Source organism: Anas acuta, chromosome 33 (genome assembly GCF_963932015.1).
Source record: "Anas acuta chromosome 33, bAnaAcu1.1, whole genome shotgun sequence".
Taxonomy (NCBI): domain Eukaryota; kingdom Metazoa; phylum Chordata; class Aves; order Anseriformes; family Anatidae; genus Anas; species Anas acuta.
Window position 1 is genome coordinate 277,981 of NC_089011.1, and position 24,776 is coordinate 302,756.

At 63.2% G+C, this 24,776-nt stretch overlaps 1 protein-coding gene across 1 annotated transcript in view; it reads left to right on the forward strand.

Moving 5' to 3' along the window:
• NPHS1 (NPHS1 adhesion molecule, nephrin) overlaps positions 1-24,776 on the forward strand; it is a 57,509-nt gene that overhangs the window by 26,930 nt on the left and 5,803 nt on the right. The window contains 14 exon segments of the mRNA XM_068664536.1: positions 1,930-1,985; positions 1,987-2,055; positions 4,192-4,234; positions 5,714-5,803; positions 5,806-5,844; positions 6,919-6,957; positions 9,872-10,002; positions 11,188-11,352; positions 11,719-11,885; positions 11,928-12,100; positions 16,034-16,174; positions 17,806-18,007; positions 21,692-21,812; positions 22,836-23,019. Of these exon segments, the coding sequence (XP_068520637.1) occupies positions 1,930-1,985; positions 1,987-2,055; positions 4,192-4,234; positions 5,714-5,803; positions 5,806-5,844; positions 6,919-6,957; positions 9,872-10,002; positions 11,188-11,352; positions 11,719-11,885; positions 11,928-12,100; positions 16,034-16,174; positions 17,806-18,007; positions 21,692-21,812; positions 22,836-23,019 (1,620 nt within the window).

Here is a 24,776-nt window from a genome sequence, read left to right on the forward strand (position 1 = left end):
GACTGGGAGAGGATTGGGGGAGGATTTGGGGGGACTGGGGGACACTGGGAGGGACTGGAGAGGATTGGGAGAGGATTGGAGGGGATTGGAAGGGTATTGGGGGGGTGGGGGGGGATTGGGGGGGGGTTGGAGGGGGATTGGAGGGGATTAGGAGGGACTGGGAGGGACTGGGGGGCACTGGAGGTAACTGGGAGGGGGTGTGGGGGCATTGGGGGGCACTGGGAGAGGACTGGGGGGCACTGGGAGGTAACTGGGAGGGGATATGGGGGCACTGGGAGGGGATTGGGGGACACTGGAGGGACTGGGAGGGGATGTGAGGGCATTGGGGGGTACTGGGAGGGGACTGGGAAGGACTGGGAGAGGATTGGGAGAGGATTGGGGAGGACTGGGAAGGATTGGTGGCACTGGGAAGGGACTGGGAGGGACTGGGAGAGGACTGGGGAGGATTGGAAGGGGATTGGGGGGTACTGGGAGGGACTGGAGGGGACTGGGAGGAGGATTGGGAGAGACTGGGGGGATTGGGGTCACTGGGTGGGACTGGGAGGGGACTGGGAGAGACTAGGGGGGATTGGAAGGGGATTGGGAGGGGACTGGTGGGCACTGGGAGGGGCTGGGAGGGGTGTGGGGGCAGTGGGGTCACTGGGAGGGGACTGGGGGGCACTGGGAGGAACTGGGGGGTAACTGGGGGAGACTGGGAGGTGATTGGGAGGCACTGGGAGGGGATTGAGGGTCACTGGGTGGGACTGGAGGGGACTGGGGGCACTGGGAGGTAACTGGAGGGGGATATGGGAGCACTGGGAGGGGGATTGGGGGGCACTGGGAGGGACTGGGAGAGGATTGGGAGAGACTGGGGGGGGATTGGGGTCACTGGGTGGGACTGGGAGGGGACTGGGAGAGGCCTGGGGGGGATTGGAAGGGGATTGGGGGGCACTGGGAGGGACTGGGAGGGGTATGGGGGCATTGGGGGGCACTGGGAGGGGACTGGGGGGCACTGGGAGGGACTGGGAGGGGACTGGGAGGGACTGGGAGGGGATATGGGGGCAGTGGGGGGCACTGGGAGGGGATTGGGGGGGACTGGGAGAGGATTGGGAGAGGATGCGGGGGACTGGGAGGGGACTGGGAGAGGATTGGGGGGGATTGGGGTCACTGGGAAGGTACTGGGGGGAACTGGGGGGATTGCAGGGGATTGGAAGGGGATTGGGGGACACTGGGAGGGGACTGGGAGGGGGTGTGGGGGCATTGGGGGCACTGGGAGGGACTGGGGGTTAACTGGGGGGAGACTGGAAGGCGATTGGGAGGCACTGGGAGGGGATTGGGGGGAACTGGGAGGGGGACTGGGAGGCCACTGGGATGGATTGGAAAGGGACTGGGGGTGCTGGGAGAGGAACTGGGAAGGTACTGGGGGGGACCCTGGGGGGAATGGGAGGGACTGGGAGGGGACTGGGGGCACTGGGAGAGGATTGGGGGGCACTGGGGGGCACTGGGAAGAGGATGCAGGGCACTGGGTGGGACTGGGAGGGACTGGGAGGAACTGGGAGGAATCGGGGGGCACTGGGAGGAACTGGGAGGGCACTGGGAGGGACTGGGAGGTAACTGGGGGGCACTGGGAGTGACTGGGATGTAACTGGGAGGGGGGATTGGGAGGGGACTGGGCTATACTGGGAGGCACTGGTGTGAACTGGGAGAGGACTGGGGGGCACTGGGAGGGGACTGGGAGGCACTGGGAGGGAACTGGGAGGCACTGGGAGGCACTGGGAGAGGGTTGGGGGGGGTCACCGGGAGCGCCCAACTGGGCTGGACTGGGCATGGACTGGGCGGGGTGGGCGTGGCCAGGAGTGGGCGTGGCCTCGGTGGGCGTGTCCCGAGGGGCCGTTCCCATTGGTGGGCGGGGCCCTGAGGGGGCGTGTCCCCGGTTGGCCCCGCCCCCAGACCCCCCCCAGGAGGTGTGGCTCGAGGCCCCCCCCCCCAACGCCTCGTTCCGGGCCGGGGACCCGCCTGCGGCTGCTCTGCCACGCCCGGGGGGGGCACCCCAGCCCCCGCCTCACATGGATCAGGGTCAGAGACCCCCCCCCCGGGACAGCCCCCCCGGGACACCCCCCATTGGGGTGCCCCCCCCTTGGGAATCCCACTGGGACACCCCCACTGGACCCCGTCACTGGGACCCCCCCATTGGGTGCCCCCCCACTGGGACCACTCATTGGGAACCCCCCCCTAAAGACCCCCCCCCGGAACCCACCCCCCTTATTGGGACCCCCCCATTAAGACCCCCATTGGGACCGCCCCCATTGGGACCCCCCCCCATTGGGAACCCCCCCCCTTAAGACCCCCCCACTGGGACCCCCCCCCTTATTGGGACCCCCCCCCATTGGGACCCCCCCATTGGGACCTTCCCATTAAGACCCCCCCCGGGCCCCCCCCCCCCCATTGGGACCCCCCCATTGGGTGCCCCCCCCATTTAAGACCCCCATTGGGACCCCCCCACTGGGACCCCCCTTAGGGACCACCCCATTGGGGACCCCCCCATTGGGACCCCTCCTTATTGGGACCCCCCCACTGGGACCCCCCCATTGGGACCCCCCCTTAGAGAATTAAATTGGGACACCCCCCCATTGCGTGCCCCCCCTGGACCCCCCCTATTGGGACCCCGTCACTGGGACCCCCCCATTAAGACCCCCCCAGGGACACCCCCACTGGGACCCCCCCATTGGGACCCCCCCATTGGGACACCCCCCATTGCGTGCCCCCCCTGGACCCCCCCTATTGGGACCCCGTCACTGGGACCCCCCCCATTAAGACCCCCCCAGGGACACCCCCACTGGGACCCCCCCATTGGGACCTTCCCATTAAGACCCCCCCCGTGAACCCCCCCCTTATTGGGACCCCCCCATTAAGACCCCCATTGGGACCCCCCACTGGGACCCCTCCCATTAAGACCCCCCCGGGACCCCCCCCTTTATTGGGACCCCCCCCATTAAGACCCCCATTGGGACCCCTCCCCATTGTGACCCCCCTTATGGGGAGCCCCCCACTGGGAGCCCCCAACCCCAACCTTTGCCCCCCCCCGAACCCCCCCCTGACCCCCAACCCCCCCCGAACCCCAAACTCCCTCCAGAGACCCCATTTTTTGTGCCCCCCCCAAATTTTATGCCCCCCCCCCTCAAATTTGTGCCCCCCCCCAATTTTGCCCCCCCAATCCCAACCTTTGCCCCCCCCGACCCCAAACTCCCCCCCAGACCCCATTTTTTGTGCCCCCCCCTCAAATTTTGTGCCCCCCTCCCCAATTTTGTCCCCCCCCACCCCAAAACATTGCCCCCCGACTCCAAACTCCCCCCCCAGGACCTCATTTTTTGTGCCCCCCCCCCCCCAAATTTTATGCCCCCCCCCTCAAATTTTTTGCCCCCCCCCCCCCTAATTTTGCCCCCCCAACCCCAACCTTTGCCCCCCCCGACCCCAAACTCCCCCCCCAGGACCCCATTTTTTGTGCCCCCCCCCCAAATTTTGTGCCCCCCCCCGGACCGTGCCCCCCCCGAAATTTTGGGGACCCCCCCCGGACCCCAAACTCCTCCCCTCAGGACCCCATTTTTTTGTGCCCCCCCCCCCCAAATTTCACCCCCCCCCCCCTCAAATTTTGTGGCCCCCCCCCCGCCAATTTTGCCCCCCCCAATCCCAACCTTTGCCCCCCCCGACCCCAAACTGCCCCCCCCAGACCCCATTTTTTGTGCCCCCCCCTCAAATTTTGTGCCCCCCCCCGACCGTGCCCCCCCCAATTTTTGCCCCCCCCCAACCCCAACCTTTGCCCCCCCCCGAACCCCCCCCCGACCCCCAAACCCCCCCCCGAACCCCAAACTCCCCCTCCAGACCCCATTTTTTGTGCCCCCCCCCCAAATTTTATGCCCCCCCCTCAAATTTTTTTGCCCCCCCCCCCAATTTTGCCCCCCCAATCCCAACCTTTGCCCCCCCCCGACCCCCCCCCCCCCCCGACCCCAACTCCCCCCCCAGGACCCCATTTTTTGTGCCCCCCCCCCAAATTTTGGGACCCCCCCCCCTCCCAAATCCCCCCCCCAATTTTGGGCCCCCCCCTACCCCCAAACTCCCCCCCCAACCCCAAACTTGTGTCCCCTCCCCCAACCTTGTCCCCCCCCTCCCGCCAAACCTTGTGCCCCCCCCCTCAAATTTTGTGCCCCCCCCCAGACCGTGCCCCCCCCCAATTTGCCCCCCCCCAACCCCAACCTTTGCCCCCCCCGAACCCCAAACTCCCCCCCCCAGGACCCCATTTTTTATGCCCCCCCCCAAATTTTATGCCCCCCCCCAACTTTGTGCCCCCCCAACCCCAACCTTTGCCCCCCTCCCGACCCCAAAACTCGCCCCCCAGGGACCCCATTTTTTGTGCCCCCCCCCCCAAATTTTGGGGACCACCCCCCTCCCAAATCCCCCCCCCCAATTTTGGGCCTCCCCCACCCCCAACCTTTGCCCCCCCCCCGAACCCCCAACCCCCCCCCGACCCCAAACTCCCCCCTTCCAGACCCCCATTTTTTTGTGCCCCCCCTCAATATTGTGCCCCCCCCAAATTTTGTGCCCCCCCCAAACCTTGTGCCCCCCCCTCAAATTTTGGGGACCCCCCCTCCAAAATCCCCCCCCCCATAATTTTGGACCCCCCCCTGATCCCAAACTCCCCCGCCTCCCCAATTTTGCCCCCCCCCACTCCCAAATATTGCCCCCCCAACCCCAACTACCCCCCCAAACCTTGTCCCCCCCCCCCAAATTTTATGCCTCCCCCTCAAATTTTGTGCCTCCCCCCGGACCGTGCCCCCCCCCCCCCAAATTTTTCCCCCCCCCCCGCAGACCGTGCCCCCCCAATTTTGCCCCCCCCAACTCCAAATTCCCTCCCCCAAACCTTGTCCCCCCCCCAAATTTTTTGCCCCCCCCAATTTTGCCCCCCCAACCCCAACCTTCCCCCCCCCGAACCCCAAACTCCCCCCCCCAGGACCCCATTTTTTGTGCCCCCCCCTCAAATTTTGTGCCCCCCCCCGGACCGTGCCCCCCCCGAAATTTTGGGGACCCCCCCCCGACCCCAAACTCCCCCCCAGGACCCCATTTTTTGTGCCCCCCTCTCCAAATTTTTTGCCCCCCCCCCCTCAAATTTATGCCCCCCCCCCCAATTTTGCCCCCCCAACCCCAACCTTTGTCCCCCCCCGACCCCAACCCCCCCCCCTCGAACCCAAACTCCCCCCCCAGGACCCCATTTTTTGTGCCCCCCCCCTCAAATTTTATGCCCCCCCCCCAATTTTGCCCCCCCAACCCCAACTTTTGCCCCCCCCGACCCCAAACTCCCCCCCAGGACCCCATTTTTCGTGCCCCCCCCCCAAATTTTATGCCCCCCCCCTCAAATTTTGTGCCCCCCCAGACCGTGCCCCCCCCAATTTTGCCCCCCCAATCCCAACCTTTGCCCCCCCCGAACCCCAACCCCCCCCAGACCCCATTTTTTGTGCCCCCCCCAAATTTTGTGCCCCCCCCCGGACCGTGCCCCCCCCGAAATTTTGGGGACCCCCCCGACCCCAAACTCCCCCCCCAGGACCCCATTTTTTATGCCCCCCCCCCCATTTTTTGTGCCCCCCCCCAATTTTTTTGCCCCCCCCCCAATTTTAATGCCCCCTCCCCCCAAATTTTTCACCCCCCCCCTCAAATTTTTTTACCCCCCCCCCCCCCTTTCCAGGCGGGCCGGCCGGTGCCCGGTGCCCCCCCCCCCCGGCCCCCCCCGTGGCCCCCCCCGGTGCGGTGACGTCCCGGGAGCTGCTCCTCACCCTGGCCCCAGCGACAACGGCGCCGCCATCAGCTGCCAGGCGGGGGGGGCAGGGGGGCGGCCACCAGGATCAGTGTGATCTGTGAGGGGGGGGGTATGGGGTCGGGGGGGGGTATAGGGTCGGGGGGGGGTTATGGGTCAGGGGGGGGTTATGGGGTCAGGGGGGTTATGGGGTCAGGGGGGGGTTATGGGGGGTCATAGGGTCAGGGGGGTTATGGGTTATTGGGGTCATGGGGGGGTTATGGGGTCGGGGGGTCATGGGGGAGTTATAGGGTCAGGGGGGGTTATGGGGTTATTAGGGTTATGGGGTCAGGGGGGTTATGGGGTTATGGGGGGTAATGGGGGGGTTATGGGGTTATGGGGGGGTTATGGGGTCAAGGGGGGTTATGGGGTATGGGGTTATGGGGGGGTTATGGGTTATGGGGGGTTATGGGGGGTTATTGGGGGTTATGGGGTCAGGGGGGGGTTATGGGGTTATGGGGGGGTTATGGGGTCAGGGGGGGTTGTGGGGTCACGGGGGGTCATGGGGGTTATGGGGTCAGGGGGGTTATGGGGTCAGGGGGTTATGGGGTTATAGAGGGGGTTATGGGGGGTTATGGGGTTGTTTGGGGTTATGGGGGGTTATGGTGTCATGGGGGGTCATGGGGGGGTTGTGGGGGGTTATGGGGTTATGGGGGTTATGGGGTTATGGGGTGGGGGGGGTTATGGGGTTATGGGGGGGTTATAGGGTCGGGGAGTTATGGGGGAGTTATAGGGTCAGGGGGGGGTTATGGGGTCGGGGGGGGGTATGGGGTCGGGGGGGGTTATGGGGTTATTGGGGGGGTTATAGGGTCAGGGGGGTTATGGGGTCAAGGGGGGTTATGGGGTTATGGGGGGGTTATGGGGTCAAGGGGGGTTATGGGGTTATGGGGTTATGGGGGCGTTATGGGGTTATGGGGGGTTATGGGGTCAGGGGGGTTATGGGGTTATGGGGGGCAGGGGGGCGGCCACCAGGATCAGCGTCATCTGTGAGGGGGGGGGATAGGGGCGGGGGGGTTATGGGGTTAAGGGGGTTATGGGGTCGGGGGGGGTTATGGGGTTATGGGGGGTTATGGGGTTAAGGGGGGGTTATGGGGTCAGGGGGGGGAGGGGAGCGGCCACCAGGATCAGCGTCAGCTGTGAGGGGGGGTTATAGGGTCGGGGGGGGGTTATGGGGTCAGGGGGGGTTATAGGGTCGGGGGGGGTTATAGGGTCGGGGGGGTTATAGGGTTATGGGGTCGGGGGGGGTATGGGGGGGTTATGGGGGGTTATGGGGTCAGGGGGGGTTATGGGGGGGTTATGGGGTTATGGGGGGCAGGGGGGCGACCACCAGGATCAGCGTCATCTGTGAGGGGGGGTTATAGGGTCAGGCGGGGTATGGGGGGGTTATAGGGTCAGGGGGGGTTATGGGGTTATGGGGTTATGGGGGGGTTATGGGGTCAGGGGGGGTTATGGGGTCGGGGGGGGGTTATAGGGTCGGGGGGGGGTTATGGGGTTATGGGTTATGGGGGGTTATGGGGTTATGGGGGGTTATGGGGTCAGGGGGGTTATGGGGGGTTATGGGGTATGGGGGGTTATGGGGTTATGGGGTCGGGGGGGTTATGGGGTCAGGGGGGTCATAGGGGGTTATGGGGGGGTTATGGTGTCACAGGGGGGTTATGGGGTTATGGGGTTATGGGGTCAGGGGGGGGTTAAGGGGGGGTTATGGGGTTATGGGGGGGAGGGGAGCGGCCACCAGGATCAGCGTCATCTGTGAGGGGGGGGGGTTATAGGGTTATGGGGGGTTATAGGGTTATGGGGGGGTTATGGGGGTGGGGGGGGTTATGGGGTCGGGGGGGGGTTATGGGGTTATTGGGGGTTATGGGGGGTTTATGGGGTCAGGGGGGTTATGGGTTATGGGGGGTTATGGGGTTATTGGGGTTATGGGGTCAGGGGAGGGTATGGGGGGGTTATGGGGTTATTGGGGGTTATGGGGTCAGGGGGGTTATGGGGGGGTTATGGGGTTATGGGGGGGAGGGGAGCGGCCACCAGGATCAGCGTCATCTGTGAGGGGGGGTTATAGGGGCGGGGGGGGTTATGGGGTCAGGGGGGGTTATGGGGGTTATGGGGGGGTTATGGGGTTATGGGGGGGTTATAGGGGCGGGGGGGGTTATGGGGTTATTGGGGTTATGGGGTTAAGGGGGGGTTATGGGGTCAGGGGGGGTTATGGGGTCGGAGGGGTTATGGGGTTATTGGGGGTCATGGGGGGGTTATGGGGTTATGGGGCGGTTATGGGGTCACGGGGGTTATGGGGTTATGGGGGGGAGGGGAGCGGCCACCAGGATCAGTGTGCTCTGTGAGGGGGGGGGATGGGGTCAGGGGGGGGTTATGGGGTCGGGGGGGGTTATAGGGTCGGGGGGGGTTATGGGGTTATTGGGGTCAGGGGGGTTATGGGGGGTTATGGGGGAGTTATGGGGTCAGGGGGTTATGGGGGGGTTATGGGGGGGGTTATGGGGTTATGGGGGGTCACGGGGGGTTATTGGGGGTTATGGGGTCAGGGGGGGTTATGGGGTTTATGGGGTTATGGGGGGGAGGGGCACGGCCACCAGGATCAGCGTACTCTGTGAGGGGGGGTTATAGGGTCAGGGGGGGGTTATGGGGTCAGGGGGGTTATGGGGTTATGGGGGGTTATGGAGTCAGGGGGGGTTATGGGGTTATGGGGGGGTTATGGGGTCATGGGGGGTCAGGGGGGGTTATGGGGTCAGGGGGGTTATGGGGTCGGGGGGGTTATAGGGTTATGGGGGGTTATGGGGTCGGGGGGGTTATGGGTTATGGGGGGGTTATGGGGTTATTGGGGGTTAAGGGGGGGTTATGGGTCAGGGAGGGTTATGGGGTTATGGGGGGGTTATGGGGTTATGGGGGCAGGGGGGCGGCCACCAGATCAGCGTCATCTGTGAGGGGGGTATGGGGTCAGGAGGGGTTATAGGGTCAGGGGGGGTTATGTGGTTATGGGGTCGGGGGGGGGTTATGGGGTTATGGGGGGGTTATGGAGGGGTAATGGGGGGTTATGGGGGGTTATGGGGTTATAGGGGGTCAGGGGGGGTTATGGGGGGTCATGGGGGGGGTTATGGGGTTATGGGGGAGTTATGGGGTTATGGGGGTTATGAGGTTATGGGGGGTTATGGGGTCGGGGGGGGTCATGGGGGTGTTATAGGGTATTGGGGTTATGGGGTTATGGGGGGGGTTATGGGGTCAGGGGGGGTTATGGGGTTAATGGGGGTTGTGGGGTTATGGGGGGGGTTATGGGGTCAGGGGGGGTATGGGTTATGGGGGTTGTGGGGTTATGGGGGGGGTTATGGGGTCAGGGGGGGTTATGGGGTTATGGGGGTTGTGGGGTTATGGGGGGGAGGGAGCGGCCACCAGGATCAGCGTGCTCTGTGAGGGGGGGGATAGGGGCGGGGGGGGTTATGGGGTCAGGGGGGGGTTATGGGGTTATGGGGTGGTTATGGGGTTGTGGTGGTTATGGGGTGGTTATGGGGTGATTTTGGGGTGGTTACGGGGTGGCTATGGGGTTGTGGTGGTTATGGGGTGGCTGTGGGGTGGTTATGGGGTGATTATGGGGTGGTTATGGGGTGGTTTTGGGGTTGTGGTGGTTTTGGGTGGTTATTATGGGGTGGTTATGGGATGGTTATGGGGTGGTTATGGGGTGATGGTGATTATGGGGTGTTTATGGGGTGGTTACGGAGTGGTTATGGGGTTGTGGTGATTATGGGGTGGTTATGGGATGGTTATGGGGCGGTTATGGGGTGGTTATGGGGTTGTGGTGATTATGGGGCGGTTATGGGGTGGTTATGGGGTGGTTATGGGGCGGTTATGGGGTGGTTATAGGATGATGGTGATTATGGGGTGGTTATTGGGTGGTTTGGGGTGGTTTTGGGGTGGTTATGGGTTGTGGTGGTTATGGGGTGGTTATGGGGTGGTTATGGGGGTTGTGGTGGTTTTGGGGTGGTTATGGGGTGGCTGTGCGGTTATGGGCGGTTATGGGGTTGGTGACGGGTCCCTGTCCCCCCGCAGTCCCCCCGCTGGCGGTGACGGTGTCGGATGTCGCCCCCGGAGCCCCTTTTGGGGCAGCCGCAGCTCCTCACCTGCCGCGCCGGCAGCGCCCACCCCGCCCCACAGCTGCAGTGGCTGCGCCACGGCATCGAGTGCGTCACCCCAAAACGGCCCCGTCACCCAAAACGGCCCCGTCACCCCAAATGGCCCCAAATGGCCCCAATGACCCCAAATGGCCCCAATAGTCCCTGGCCCCAAATGGTTCCGATGGCCCCAAATGGTCCCAAATGGCCCCATGATCCCAAATAGCCCCAAATGACCCCAAATGACCCCAATAGTCCCTGACCCAAACGGTTCTGATGGCCCCAAATGACCCCAAATGGTCCCAAATGACCCCAAATGGTCCCAAATGGCCCAAATGGCCCCAGTAGTCCCTGACCCCAAATGGTTCTGATGGCCCCAAATGGCCCCAAATGGCCCCCAAATGGTCCCCATGACCCCAAATGACCCCGATAGTCCCTGGCCCCAAATGGTTCCGATGGCCCCAAATGGTCCCAAATGGTCCCTGTCCCCAGTGGCCCCACTGTCCCCAACATCCCCAATGTCCTTAATGTCCCTGGTGTTCCCCATGTCCCCAATGTCCCCATTTTCCCACTGTCCCCAACATCCTCCCAATGTCACCCATGTCCCCTGTGTCCCCAACATGCCCCCATGTCCCCGACATCCCCAACATCCCCACTGTCCCCAATGTCCCCGATGTCCCCAATGTGTCCCCAATATCCCCAATGTCCCCAATTAGCCCATTGTCCCCCTATGTCCCTCATGTCCCCTGTGTCCCTGGTGTCCCCCATGTCTCCAATGTCCCCAACATGTCCCCAATGTCCCTGGTGTCCCTGTGTCCATGGTGTCCCCAATGTCCCCAACCTCCCCAATGTCCCCAATGTCCCCGATATCCCCAATGTCCCTATTGTCCCCAACGTCCCTATTGTCCCCAATGTCCCCACTGTCCCCAGTGTCCCTATTGTCCCCGATGTCCCCAACATCCTTATTGTCCCCAATGACCCCATAGTCCCCCCATGTCCCTCATGTCCCCAGTGTCCCCAATGTCCCTGGTGTCCCCAATGTCCCCAACCTCCCCATTGTCCCCAAATGTCCCCGCCTGTCCCCAACATCCCTATTGACCCCAATGACCCCATAGTCCCCCCATGTCCCTCATGTCCCCACTGTCCCCACATCCTCAATGTCCCTGATGTCCCCAATGTTCCCGCTGTCCCCACTATCCCCAACATCTCCAATGTCCCCAATGTCCCCAACATCCCTATTGTCCCCAACCATAGTCCCCCCATGTCCCTGATGTCCCCAATGTCCCCAACGTGTCCCCAACACCCCCACTGTCCCCAAATGTCCCCAATGTCCCTAATGTCCCCAATGTCCCCAACCCCCTGAATGTCCCCAATGTCCCCAATGTCCCCAACCTCATCAACATCCCCAATGACCCCATAGTCCCCCCAGGTACCTCATGTCCCCAATGTCCCCAATGTCCCCAATGTCCCCAACCTCCCCAAATGTCCCCAACCCCCTGAATGTCCCCAATGTCCCCAACATCCCCAATGTCCCCAACCTCCCCAAATGTCCCCAACCCCCTGAATGTCCCCGCTGTCCCCAACCCCCTGAATGTCCCCAATGTCCCCAACATCCCTATTGTCCCCAACATCCCCACTGTCCCCAAATGTCCCCGATGTCCCCAACGTCCCTAATGTCCCCAATGTCCCCAACATTCCCATTGTCCCCAAATGTCCCCAATGTCCCCAACCTCCCGAATGTCCCTCATGTCCCCAACATCCCTGATGTCCCCAATGACCCTATAGTCCCCCCATGTCCCTCATGTCCCCAACCTCCCCGATGTCCCCAATGTCCCTAATGTCCCCAATGTCCCCAACCCCCTGAATGTCCCCGATGTCCCCAATGTCCCCAACATCCCCAATGTCCCCAACCTCCCCAAATGTCCCCAACCCCCTGAATGTCCCCAATGTCCGCAATGTCCCCAACCCCCCCCCCCGTGTCCCCTTGTCCCCAGGGTGCCGGGGGAGCCGCTGCCCCTGTCCCCGGGGGCGTTCGGGGGGGTGACAGCGGGGTCCCGCCTGCGGCTGCGGCCGGCGCTGGCCGAGCAGGGCGAGCTCCTGACCTGCAGGGCCACCAGCGCCCCCCTGGGGGTGGCCGTCAGCGCCTCCCACCGCCTGGCCCTGCGCCGTGAGTCGCACTGGGAGCCACTGGGAGGCACTGGGAGGGGGTGGGGGGGGGGTGGGGGGGGGAGTGGGGAGGAGTGGGGGGGTATTGGGATATACTGGGAGGGACTGGGAGGGGATGGGAGGGGAACTGGGGGGGACTGGGAGGGGGTGGGGGGGCACTGGGAGGCACTGGTTTGTACTGGGAGGCACTGGGAGGCACTGGGAGGGGAGTGGGGGGGTATTGGGATATACTGGGAGACACTGGGAGGCACTGGGAGGGGACTGGGGGGGGGAGTGGATATACTGGGAGGGACTGGGAGGCACTGGGAGGGGAGTGGAGGGGGAGTGGGATGTACTGGGAGGCACTGGGAGGCACTGGGAGGGGAGTGGGGGGGGGTGTGGGATATACTGGGAGGCACTGGGAGGCACTGGGAGGCACTGGGAGGGGAGTGGGGGGGGAGTGGGATGTACTGGGAGGCACTGGGAGGCACTGGGAGGGGGTGGGGGGGGAGTGGGATATACTGGGAGGCACTGGGAGGCACTGGGAGGGGATGGGGGGGGAGTGGGATATACTGGGAGGCACTGGGAGGCACTGGGAGGCACTGGGAGGGGAGTGGGATATACTGGGAGGCACTGGGAGGGGAGTGGGGGGGGCACTGGGGGGGGTGGGGGGGAGTGGGAGGAACTGGGAGGGACTGGGAGGCACTGGGAGGGGAGTGGGGGGGGTGTGGGATATACTGGGAGGCACTGGGAGGCACTGGGAGGGGAGTGGGGGGGTGGGGGGGGTGGGATATACTGGGAGGGGACTGGGAGGCACTGGGAGGGGAGTGGGGGGGGTGTGGGATATACTGGGAGGCACTGGGAGGCACTGGGAGGGGAGTGGGGGGGGGAGTGGGATATACTGGGAGGCACTGGGAGGCACTGGGAGGGGAGTGGGGAGGGGTGGGGGGGTGGGATATACTGGGAGGGGACTGGGAGGCACTGGGAGGGGAGTGGGGGGGGGTGTGGGATATACTGGGAGGCACTGGGAGGCACTGGGAGGGGAGTAGGGGGGGGTGTGGGATATACTGGGAGGCACTGGGAGGCACTGGGAGGGGAGTGGGGGGGGCACTGGGGGGGTGGGGGGGATGGGAGGGACTGGGAGGGGACTGGGGGGAGACTGGGATATACTGGGAGGGGATGGGAGTGGACTGGGATATACTGGGAGGGGACTGGTGTATAGTGGGAGGGGATTGAAGGGGACTGGAGGGGACTGGGATATACTGGGACGGGGCTGGGGTATACCGGGAGAGAATGGAGATGTACTGGGAGGGCCCTGGAAGTTACTGGGAGGCAGTGGAAGAGCCCTGGGTGTTACTGGGATGGCATTGAGTGTTACTGGGAGGCACTGAGAAGGCACTGGGAGCTACTGGGAGGGCACTGAGGGTTACTGGGCAGGCCCTTGGGTTACTGGGTAGGCCCTGGAGGTTACTGGGAGGCCCCTGGGACTTACTGGGAGGCACTGGGATGGCACTGGGGTTTACTGGGAGGGCACTGAGTGTTACTGGGAGGTACTGGGAGTCCCCTGGTGGTTACTGGGAGGGCCCTGGAGCTTACTGGGAGGCACTGGGAGGGCACTGAGGGTTACTGGGCAGGCCCTGGAGGTTACTGGGGAGGCCCCTGGGGCTTACTGGGAGGCACTGGGAGGGCACTGAGGCTTACTGGGATGCCCCTGGGGCTTACTGGGAGGCACTGGGAGGGCCCTGGAGGTTACTGGGAGGGCCCTGGGACTCACTGGGAGGCACTGGGATGACACTGAGGGTTACCGGGAGGCCCCTGGAGGTTACTGGGAGGCCCTGGAGGTTACTGGGAGGCCACTGGAGGTTACTGGGAGGCCCCTGGGGCTTACTGGGAGGGCCCCGGGACTCACTGGGAGGCATTGGGAGGGCACTGAGGTTTACTGGGAGTCCCCTGGGGCTTACTGGGAGGGCCCTGGATGTTACTGGGTGTCCCCTGAGGGTTACTGGGAGGCCCCTGGAGGTTACTGGGAGTCCCCTGGGGCTTACTGGGAGGGCTCTGAGTGTTACTGGGAGGCACTGGGAGGGCACAGGGAGCTACTGGGTGGGCACTGAGGGTTACTGGGAGAGCCTGGGGCTTACTGGGCAGGCCCTGGAGGTTACTGGGAGGGCTGTGGGGGTTACTGGAAGGCCACTGGGGGTTACTGGGAGGCCCCTGGGGCTTACTGGGAGGCACTGAGATGGCACTGGGGGTTACTGGGAGGGCACTGAGTGTTACTGGGAGGTACTGGGAGTCCCCTGGCGGTTACTGGGAGGGCCCTGGAGCTCACTGGGAGTCCCTTGGAGGTTACTGGGCAGACCCTGGGGGTTACTGGGCAGGCCCTGGGGTTACTGGGCAGGCCCTGGAGGTTACTGGGAGGCACTGAGGAGGCACTGTGGGTTACCAGGAGGCCTCTGGAGGTTACTGGGAGTCCTCTGGGGCTTACTGGGAGGGCTCTGAATGTTACTGGGAGGCACTGGGAGTCCCCTGGGGCTTACTGGGAGGCCCCTGGAGGTTACTGGGGGGCCCCTGGGGCTTACTGGGAGGCACTGGAGGGTACTGGGAGTCCCCTGGGGCTTACTGGGAGGGCCCTGGAGGTTACTGGGTGTCACCTGAGGGTTACTGGAAGGCGCCTGGAGGTTACTGGGAGGCCCTGGATGTTACTGGGAGGCCCCTGGGGCTTACTGGGAGGGCTCTGACTGTTACTGGGAGGCACTGTGAGGGCACTGGGAGCTACTGGGTGGGCACTGAGGGTTACTGGGAGAGCCTGGGGCTTACTGGGCAGGCCCTGGAGGTTACTGGGAGGGCTGTGGGGGTTACTGGAAGGCCACTGGGGCTTACTGGGCAGGCCCTGGGGTTACTGGACAGACCCTAGAGGTTACTGGGAGTTCCCTGAGGGTTACTGGGAGGCCCCTGGGGCTTACTGGGAGGCACTGGGATGGCACCGGGGGTTAATGGGAGGGCACTGAGTGTTACTGGGAGGTACTGGGAGGTTACTGGGCAGACCCTAGAGGTTACTGGGTGTCCCCTGGGGGTTACTGGGAGGACTGTGGGGGTTACTGGGCAGGCCCTGGAGGTTACTGGGAGGCACTGGAAAGGCACTGAGGGTTACTGGGAGTCCCCTGGGGCTTACTGGGAGGCCCCTGGAGGTTATTGGGGGGCCCCTGGGGCTTACGGGGCAGGCCCTAGAGGTTACTGGGAGGCCCCTGGAGGTTACTGGGAGGCCCTGGATGTTACTGGGAGGCCCTGGAGGTTACTGGGAGTCCCCTGGGGCTTACTGGGAGGGCCCTGGAGGTTACTGGGTGTCCCCTGAGGGTTACTGGGAGGTGCCTGGAGGTTACTGGGAGGCCCTGGATGTTACTGGGAGGCCCCTGGGGCTTACTGGGAGTGCCCTGGAGGTTACTGGGTGTCCCCTGAGGGTTACTGGGAGGCCCCTGGAGGTTACTGGGAGGGCCCTGGAGGTTACTGGGTGTCCCCTGAGGGTTACTGGGAGGACCCTGGAGGTTACTGGGAGGCACTGGAGGGTACTGGGAGTCCCCTGGGGCTTACTGGGAGGGCCCTGGAGGTTACTGGGTGTCCCCTGAGGGTTACTGGGAGGCCCCTGGAGGTTACTGGGAGGCACTGGAGGGTACTGGGAGTCCCCTGGGGCTTACTGGGAGGGCCCTGGAGGTTACTGGGTGTCCCCTGAGGGTTACTGGGAGGCCCCTGGAGGTTACTGGGAGGCCCTGGATGTTACTGGGAGTCCCCTGGGGCTTACTGGGAGGGCTCTGAGTGTTACTGGGAGGCCTCTGGGGCTTACTGGGAGTCCCCTGGGGCTTACTGGGAGGGCTCTGAGTGTTACTGGGAGGCACTGGGAGGCCCCTGGGGCTTACTGGGAGGACCCCGGGACTAACTGGGAGCACTGCCCCCCCCCCCCCAGACGCTCCCCAGTTCACGGAGGGGGCGGGGGCCGAGGTGGTGGCGCTGGAGCACGGGGGGGCCCGGCTGCCCCTCGCCGTCCTCGCCCACCCCCCCGTGGACGCCTGCGCCTGGAGCCTGGACGGGCGCCCCCTGCAGCCCGGTGAGCGGCACTGGGAGGCACTGGGAGGCACTGGGAGGCACTGGGAGGCACTGGGAGGGGGTGTAGGGGTACTGGGGGGCACTGGGAGGGGGTGTGGGGGTACTGGGGGACACTGGGAGGGGGATACAGGGGTACTGGGAGGCACTGGGAGTGGGTGCAGGGGCACTGGGAGGCACTGGGAGGGGGATATGGGGGTACTGGGGGGAACTGGGAGGAGGATACGGGGGTACTGGGGGGAACTGGGAGGCACTGGGAGGCACTGGAAGGCACTGGGAGGGGGTGTGGGGTTACTGGGGGACACTGGGAGGGGGATACAGGGGTACTGGGGGGAACTTGGAGGCACTGGGAGGCACTAGGAGGGGGTGCGGGGGTACTGGGGGGAACTGGGAGGCACTGGGAGGGGGTGTAGGGGTACTGGGGGGCACTGGGAGGGGGATATGGGGGTACTGGGTTGAACTGGGAGGTATTGGGAGGGGGTGTGGGGGTACTGGGGGGCACTGGGAGGGGGATATGGGGGTACTGGGGTGCACTGGGAGGCACTAAAAGGGGGATACGGGGTTCCTGGGAGCACTGGGAGGGGGCATTGTGGTTACTGGGAGCACCGGGAGGAGGCTCTGTGCTTACTGGGAGCACTGGGAGGGAGCTCTATGCTTACTGGGAGCACTGGGAAGTGGCTCTATGATTACTGGGAGCACTGGGAGGGGGCTGTGTGCTTACTGGGAGCACTGGGAAGTGGCTCTATGCTTACTGGGAGCACTGGGAGGGGTCTCTATGCTTACTGGAAGCACTGGGAGGCGGCTGTGTGCTTACTGGGAGCACTGGGAAGTGGCTCTATGCTTACTGGGAGCACTGGGAGGGAGCTCTATGCTTACTGGGAGCACTGGGAAGTGGCTCTATGCTTACTGGGAGCACTGGGAGGGAGCTCTATGCTTACTGGGAGCACTGGGAGGGGGCTGTGTGCTTACTGGGAGCACTGGGAAGGGTCTCTATGCTTACTGGGAGCACTGGGAGGGGGCTGTGTGCTTACTGGGAGCACTGGGAAGTGGCTCTATGCTTACTGGGAGCACTGGGAAGGGTCTCTATGCTTACTGGGAGCACTAGAAGGGGGCTCTATGTTTACTGGGAGCACTGGGAGGGAGCTCTGTGCTTACTGGGAGCAGTGGGAAGTGGCTGTGTGCTTACTGGGAGCACTGCGAAGGGGTTGTGTGGTTACTGGGAGGCACTGGGAAGGGGCTGTGTGGTTACTGGGAGCACTGGGAGGGAGCTCTGTGCTTACTGGGAGCACTGGTACGGGGCTCTATGCTTACTGGGAGCACTGGGAGGGAGCTCTATGCTTACTGGGAGCACTGGGAGGGGTCTCTATGCTTACTGGGAGCACTGGGAAGTGGCTCTATGCTTACTGGGAGCACTGGGATGGGGCTCTATGCTTACTGGGAGCACTGGTACGGGGCTCTATGCTTACTGGGAGCACTGGGAGGGGGCCGTATGGCCACCGGTCAGATTTGGGGTCACCGGGAGGAGGAGGGGCAGCAAGCCCCGCCCCCTCCCGTGACCCCTCCCCATGACCCCGCCCCTTTATGACCACGCCCCCTCTGACCCCGCCCCCTTTTCCTTGGCCCCGCCCCCCCCAGAGGGGTCCCCCCGGCACCGGCTGCTGGCGGGGGGGGCCCTGGAGATCTCCAACGTGTCCCGGGGGGACGCCGGCACCTATGGGGTGCGCTGCCACAACGCACAGGGCTCGGCCAGCGCCCACCTGCGCCTGACGGTGCACTGTGAGCACCCCGGCCCTATAGGGCCCTTCGGACCCTATAGGGCCCCCTTGGACCCTATAGGGCCCCTTTGTATCCTATAGGGCCCCTCTGTATCCTATAGGACCCCTTTGTACCCTATAGGGCCCCTTTGTACCCTATAGGGCCCCCTTGTACTCTATAGGGCCCCTCTGTACCCTATAGGGCCCCTCTGTATTCTATAGGGACCCCTTGTACCCTATAGGGCCCCCTCGTATCCTATAGGACCCCTTTGTACCCTATAGGGCCCCTCTGTACTTTATAGGGCCCCTTTGTACCCTATAGGGCCCCTCTGTATTCTATAGGGACCCCTTGTACCCTATAGGGCCCCCTCGTATCCTATAGGACCCCTTTGTACCCTATAGGGCTCCTTTGTACTCTATAGGGCCCCATTGTACCCTATACAGCCCCTCTGTACCCTATAGGGTGTCTTTGTACACTATAGGGCCCCTTTGTACTCTATAGGGCCCCTCTGTACCCTATAAGGCCCCTTTGTACTCTATAGGGCCCTTTGACTATATAGGACCCCTTTGTACCCTATAGAGCTCCTCTGTACCCTATAGGGCCCGTTTGTACCCTATAGAGCCCCTCTGTACCTTATAGGGCCCCTTTGTACTCTATAGGGCCCTTTGCACTATATAGGACCCCTTTGTACCCTATAGGGCTCCTTTGTACACTGTAGGGCCCTTTGTACCCTATAGAGCCCCTCTGTATGCTATAGGGTCCCTCTGTACCCTATAGGGCCTCTTTGTATCCTATAGGGCCCACTTGTACCCTATAGGGCCCCCTTGTACCCTATACAGCCCCTCTGTACCCTATAGGGCCCCTCTGTACCCTACAGGGCCCCCTTGTACCCTATACAGCCCCTCTGTACCCTATAGGGTGTCTTTGTACACTATAGGGCCCTTTGTACCCTATAGAGCCCCTCTGTATGCTATAGGGCCCCCTTGTACCCTGTAGGGCACCTTCGTACCCTGTAGGGCCTCTCTGTACCCTATAATGCCCCTTTGTACTCTACAGGGCCCTTTGCACTATATAGGACCCCTTTGTACCCTATAGGGTTCCTTTGTACTCTATAGGGCGCCTCTGTACGCTATACAGCCCCTCTGTACCCTATAGGGTGTCTTTGTACACTATAGGGCCCCTTTGTACTCTATAGGGCCCCTTTGTACCCTATAGGGCCCCTCTGTACCCTATAACGCCCTTTTGTACTCTGTAGGGCCCTTTGACTATATAGGACCCCTTTGTATCCTATAGAGCCCCTCTGTACCCTATAGGGCCCCCTTGGACCCTATACAGCCCCTCTGTACCCTATAGCGCCCCTTTGTACCCTATAGAGCCCCTTTGTATCCTATAGGGTCCCTCTGTACCCTACAGGGTGTCTTTGTACTCTATAGGGCCCCTTTGTACTCTATAAGGCCCCTTTGTATCCTACAGGGCCCCTCCGTACCCTACAGGGCCCCTCTGTACCCTATAGGGCCCCTTTGTACCCTATAAGGTGTCTTTGTACACTATAGGACCCCTTTGTACGCTATAAGGCCTCTCTGTACCCTATAGCGTCCCTTTGTACCCTATAGGGTTCCTTTGTACTCTATAGGGCCCCCTCTGTACCCTATAGGGCCCCTCTGTACCCTATAGCGCCCCTTTATACCCTATAGAGCCCCTTTGTATCCTATAGGGCCCCTCCGTACCCTATAGGGCCCCTCTGTACCCTATAGGGTGTCTTTGTACACTATAGGGCCCCTTTGTACTCTATAAGGCCCCTCTGTACCCTACAGGGCCCCTCTGTACCCTATAACGCCCCTTTGTACTCTATAGGGCCCTTTGCACTATATAGGACCCCTTTGTACCCTATAGGGCTCCTTTGTACACTGTAGGCCCCTTTGTACCCTATAGAGCCTCTCTGTATGCTATAGGGTCCCTCTGTACCCTACAGGGTGTCTTTGTACCCTATAGGGTCCCCTTGTACCCTATAGGGCTCCTTTGTACCCTATACAGCCCCTCTGTACCCTATAGGGTGTCTTTGTACCCTATAGAGCCCCTTTGTACTCTATAGGGCCCCTCTGTACCCTATAGGGCCCCCTTGTACCGTATATGGCCCCTTTGTACCCTATAGGGCCCTTTGTACCCTATACAGCCCCTCTGTACCCTATAGGGCCCCTCTGTACCCTATAGAGCCCCTTTGTACTCTATAGGGCCCCTCTGTACCCTATAGGGCCCCTTTGTACTCTGTAGGGCCCTTTGTACCCTATAGGGCCCCATCCTACCCTATGGGGCCCCATCCTACCCTACAGGGCCCTACAATACCCTATAGGGCCCTACAATACCCCATGGGGCCCCACAGTACCCTATAGGGCCATCGCTGTACATTATAGGACCCCATTGTCCCCTTCGGCGCCCCGTCGTACCCTATACAGCCCCATCCTACCCTATAGGGCCCTACAACACCCTCTGGTCCCCTATCGTACCCTACAGGCCCCCGTTGCACACTATAGGGCCCCCATCGTACCCTGTAGGGCCCCATCCTATCCTATGGGGCCCCACAGAACGCTATGGGACCGCATTGTACCCTATAGGGCTGTATGATACTCTATAGGGCCCCATTGTACCCTATAGGGCCCCACAGCACCCTATAGCCCCTTATGACAGCCCCATATCCCTTTATGGCACCCCATAGCCCCATATAGGAACCCCACAGCCCCCTGAAGTCAACCCTATAGCCCTTTATGGCACCCCACAGCCCTTTATGGCACCCTATAACCCCTTTATGACACCCTATAACCCCTTATGACACCCCATAGCCCCTTATGGGGTCCCTATAACCACTTTATGGCACCCTATAACCCCTTATGGCGACCCCATAGCCCTTTATGACACCCTATAACCCCTTTAGGGGACCCCATAGCCCTTTATGGCACCCTATAACCCCTTTAGGGCACCCTATAACCCCTTATGACACCCCATAGCCCCTTATGGAGACCCTATAACCCTTTATGGCACCCTATAACCCCTTGGGCACCCCATAACCCCTTATGGCGACCCCATAACCCTTTATGGCACCCTATAACCCCTTATGGCACCCTATAGCACTTTATGGCACCCTATAACCCCTTATGACACCCCATAGCCCCTTATGGAGACCCTATAACCCTTTATGGCACCCTATAACCCCTTGGGCACCCCATAACCCCTTATGGCGACCCCATAACCCTTTATGGCACCCTATAACCCCTTTAGGGGACCCCATAGCCCTATATGGCATCCCTATAACCCCCTTATGGCACCCTATCACCCCTTATGGTGACCCCATTGCCCCTTCTGACACCCCATAGCCCTTTAGGGCACCCTATAACCCCTTTAGGGCACCCTATAACCCCTTATGACACCCCATAGCCCCTTATGGCACCCTATAACCCCTTTATGGCACCCTATAACCCCTTATGACACCCCATACCCTGTACGGCACCCTATAGCCCTTTATGGCACCCTATAACCCCTTTAGGTCACCCCATAACCCCTTATGGTGACCCCACAACCCTTTAGGGCACCCTATAACCCCTTTATGACACCCCATAACCCTTTATGGTGACCCCATAGCCCTTTATGGCGACCCCATAACCCCTTATGACACCCTATAACCCCCTATTACCCCCATCCCTCTGACCCCTGCCCCCCTGCCCCCCTGCCCCCTGCCCCCGTGACCCCTGACCCCTGACCCTATAACCCCCAGACCCCCCGGTGATCGTGCGCGCCCCCGACCCGGTGCTGGTGGACGAGGGGGGCGCGGGGGAGCTGCTGTGCGAGGCCCAGGGCTCCCCCCTGCCCCCGGCTGCCTGCGCTGGGGGCGCCTGGTATGGGGCGGGGGGGGAATTGGGGTGGGGGGGGGTCATTGGGGTGGGGGGGGACATTGGGGTGGGGGGGACATGGGGGGACACTGGGGTGGGGGGGCATTGGGGTGGGGGGCATTGGGGTGGGGGGGCATTGGGGTGGGGATATTGGGGTGGGGGGGACATTGGGGTGGGGGGGCATTGGGGTTGGGGGGGTATTTGGGGGGACATTGGGGTGGGGGGATATTGGGGTGGGGGGGCATTGGGGGGGATAATTGGGGTGGGGGGGTCATTGGGGTGGGGGGGACATGGGGGGACATTGGGGTGTGGGGGATATTGGGGTGGGGGGGCATTGGGGGGGATAATTGGGGTTGGGGGGGCTTTGGGGTGGGGGGGCAATGGGTTGAGGGGCACATGGGGGGATAATTGTGGAGGGGGGATGTTGGGGTGGGGGGGACATTGGGGTGGGGGGGTCATTGGGGTGGGGGGACATGGGGGGACATTGGGGTGGGGCTATTGGGGTGGGGGAGCTTTGGGGTGGGGGGGCATTGGGGTGGGGGGACATTGGGGGGATAATTGGGGTGGGGGGGACACTGGGGTGGGGGGGATAATTGGAGTGGGGGGGCATTGGGGTTCGGGGGGACAATGGGGTGGGGGGGCATTGGGGGGATAATTGGGTTGGGGGAGCATTGGGGTGGGGGGGACTTTGGGGTGGGGGAGGCAATGGGGTGGGGGGGACATGGGGGGACATTGGGGTGGGGGGATATTGGGGTGGGGGAGCTTTGGGGTGGGGGGACCATGGGGGGGGCAATGGGGGGAATATAGGAGTGGGGGGGCCATGGGGGGGGCATTGGGGGGAATATGGGAGTGGGGGAGGGCCATGGGGGGGCATTGGGGATATGGAGGATGTGGGGGGGGTAAATGGGGGCACGGGGGGGGGGCCATGGGGATATGGGGGGCCATGGGGAGAAACTGGGGGGGCCAGGGGGACGTGGGACCATGGGGGGGGGGCACGGGGGGGGGTCCCCACATTCCCCCTCCCCGCAGGCGGAGGCCGAGGAGGGGGGGGCGCCCGGGGAGCTGCCGGCGGAGCTGCAGCCTGAGGGGGGGGCCCCCGTGGGGCGCCTACGGGTGCGGGGGACGCGCCGGGACCTGGGGGGGGCCTACGAGTGCCTGGTGGACACCGGGGTGGCCCCCCCGGCCCGAGCCATCGTCCGCCTCATCGTGCGCTGTGAGTGCCGGGGGGGGGGTGGGGGGAGAAAAAAAAAAGGGGGGGGTAAATGGGAGGGGGAGGGGAACTATGGGGGGGGAGGGGGGTGATGGGGGAGGACTTGGGGGGGAATATGGGGGGGGGACAATGGGGGGGAGATTTTTGGGGGGGGTGATATGGGGGAGATCCAAAGGGGGGGTGCCCAGTGCGGGGGCACGCAATGGGGGGCATCAATGGGGGGGCACCCAATGGGGAGGGAAGCCAATGGGGGGTGCCCAGTGGGGGGGCACCCAATGGGAGACACACAAGGGGGGGGCACCCAATGGGGGGGCACCCAAAAGGAGGACACCCAATGGGGGGGCACCCAATGGGGGGCACCCAATGGGGGGGCACTTAATGGGGGGGCACCCAATGGGAGACACCCAATGGGGGGGCGCCCAATGGAGGATACCAAGTGGGGAGACACCCAGTGGGGAGGCACCCAATAGGAGGACGCCCAATGGGGAGCACCCAATTGGGGGGGCACCCAATGGGGGGCACCCAATAGGAGGACACCCAAGGGGGGGGCACCCAATGGGAGACACCCAATGGGGGGGGCACCCAAGGGGGGACACCCAAAAGGAGGACACCCAAGGGGGGGCACCCAATAGAGGACACCCAATAGGAGGACACCCAATGGGGGGGGGACCCAATAGGGGGCACCCAATGGGAGACACCCAATAGGAGGACACCCAATGGGGGGGGCACCCAATGGGGGGGGCACCCAAGGGGGGGGAACCCAATGGGGGGGGCACCCAATGGGGGACACCCAATGGGGGGCACCCAACAGGAGGACACCCAAGGGGGGGCACCCAGTGGAGGGCACCCAATGGGGGGGCACCCAATAGGAGGACGCCCAATGGGGGCACCCAATGGGGGAGCACCCAATGGGGGGGCACCCAAGGGGGGCACCCAATAGAGGACACCCAAGGGGGGGGCACCCAATAGAGGACACTCAATGGGGGGGGCACCCAATGGGAGACACCCAATGGGGGGGGCACCCAAGGGGGGACACCCAAAAGGAGGACACCCAAGGGGGGGCACCCAATGGGGGGGGCACCCAAGGTGGGACACCCACTAGGAGGACGCCCAATGGGAGACACCCAATGGGGGGGGCACCCAATGGGGGACACCCAATAGGAGGACACCCAATGGGGGGGACACCTAATGGGGGGGGCACCCAATGGGGGACACTCAATGGGGGGGGCACCCAATGGGGGGGGCACCCAATAGGAGGACACCCAATGGGGGGGACACCTAATGGGGGGGGCACCCAATGGAGGACACCCAATAGGAGGATACCCAATGGGGGGGGCACCCAATGGGAGACACCCAATAGGAGGACACCCAATGGGGGGCACCCAATGGGGGGGGCACCCAATGGGGGGGGCACCCAATGGGAGACACCCAATGGGAGACACCCAATAGGAGGACACCCAATGGGGGGGGCACCCAAGGGAGGACACCCAATAGGAGGACACCCAATGGGGGGCACCCAATGGGGGGGCACTTAATGGGGGGGCACCCAATGGGAGACACCCAATGGGAGACACCCAATGGGGGGGCACCCAATGGAGGATACCAAATAGGGGGACAACCAGTGGGGGGGCACCCAGTGGGAGACAACCAGTGGGGGGGCACCCAATAGGAGGACACCCAATGGGAGACACCCAATGGGGGGCGCCCAATGGGGGGCACCCAACAGGAGGACACCCAAGGGGGGGGGCACCCAATGGGGG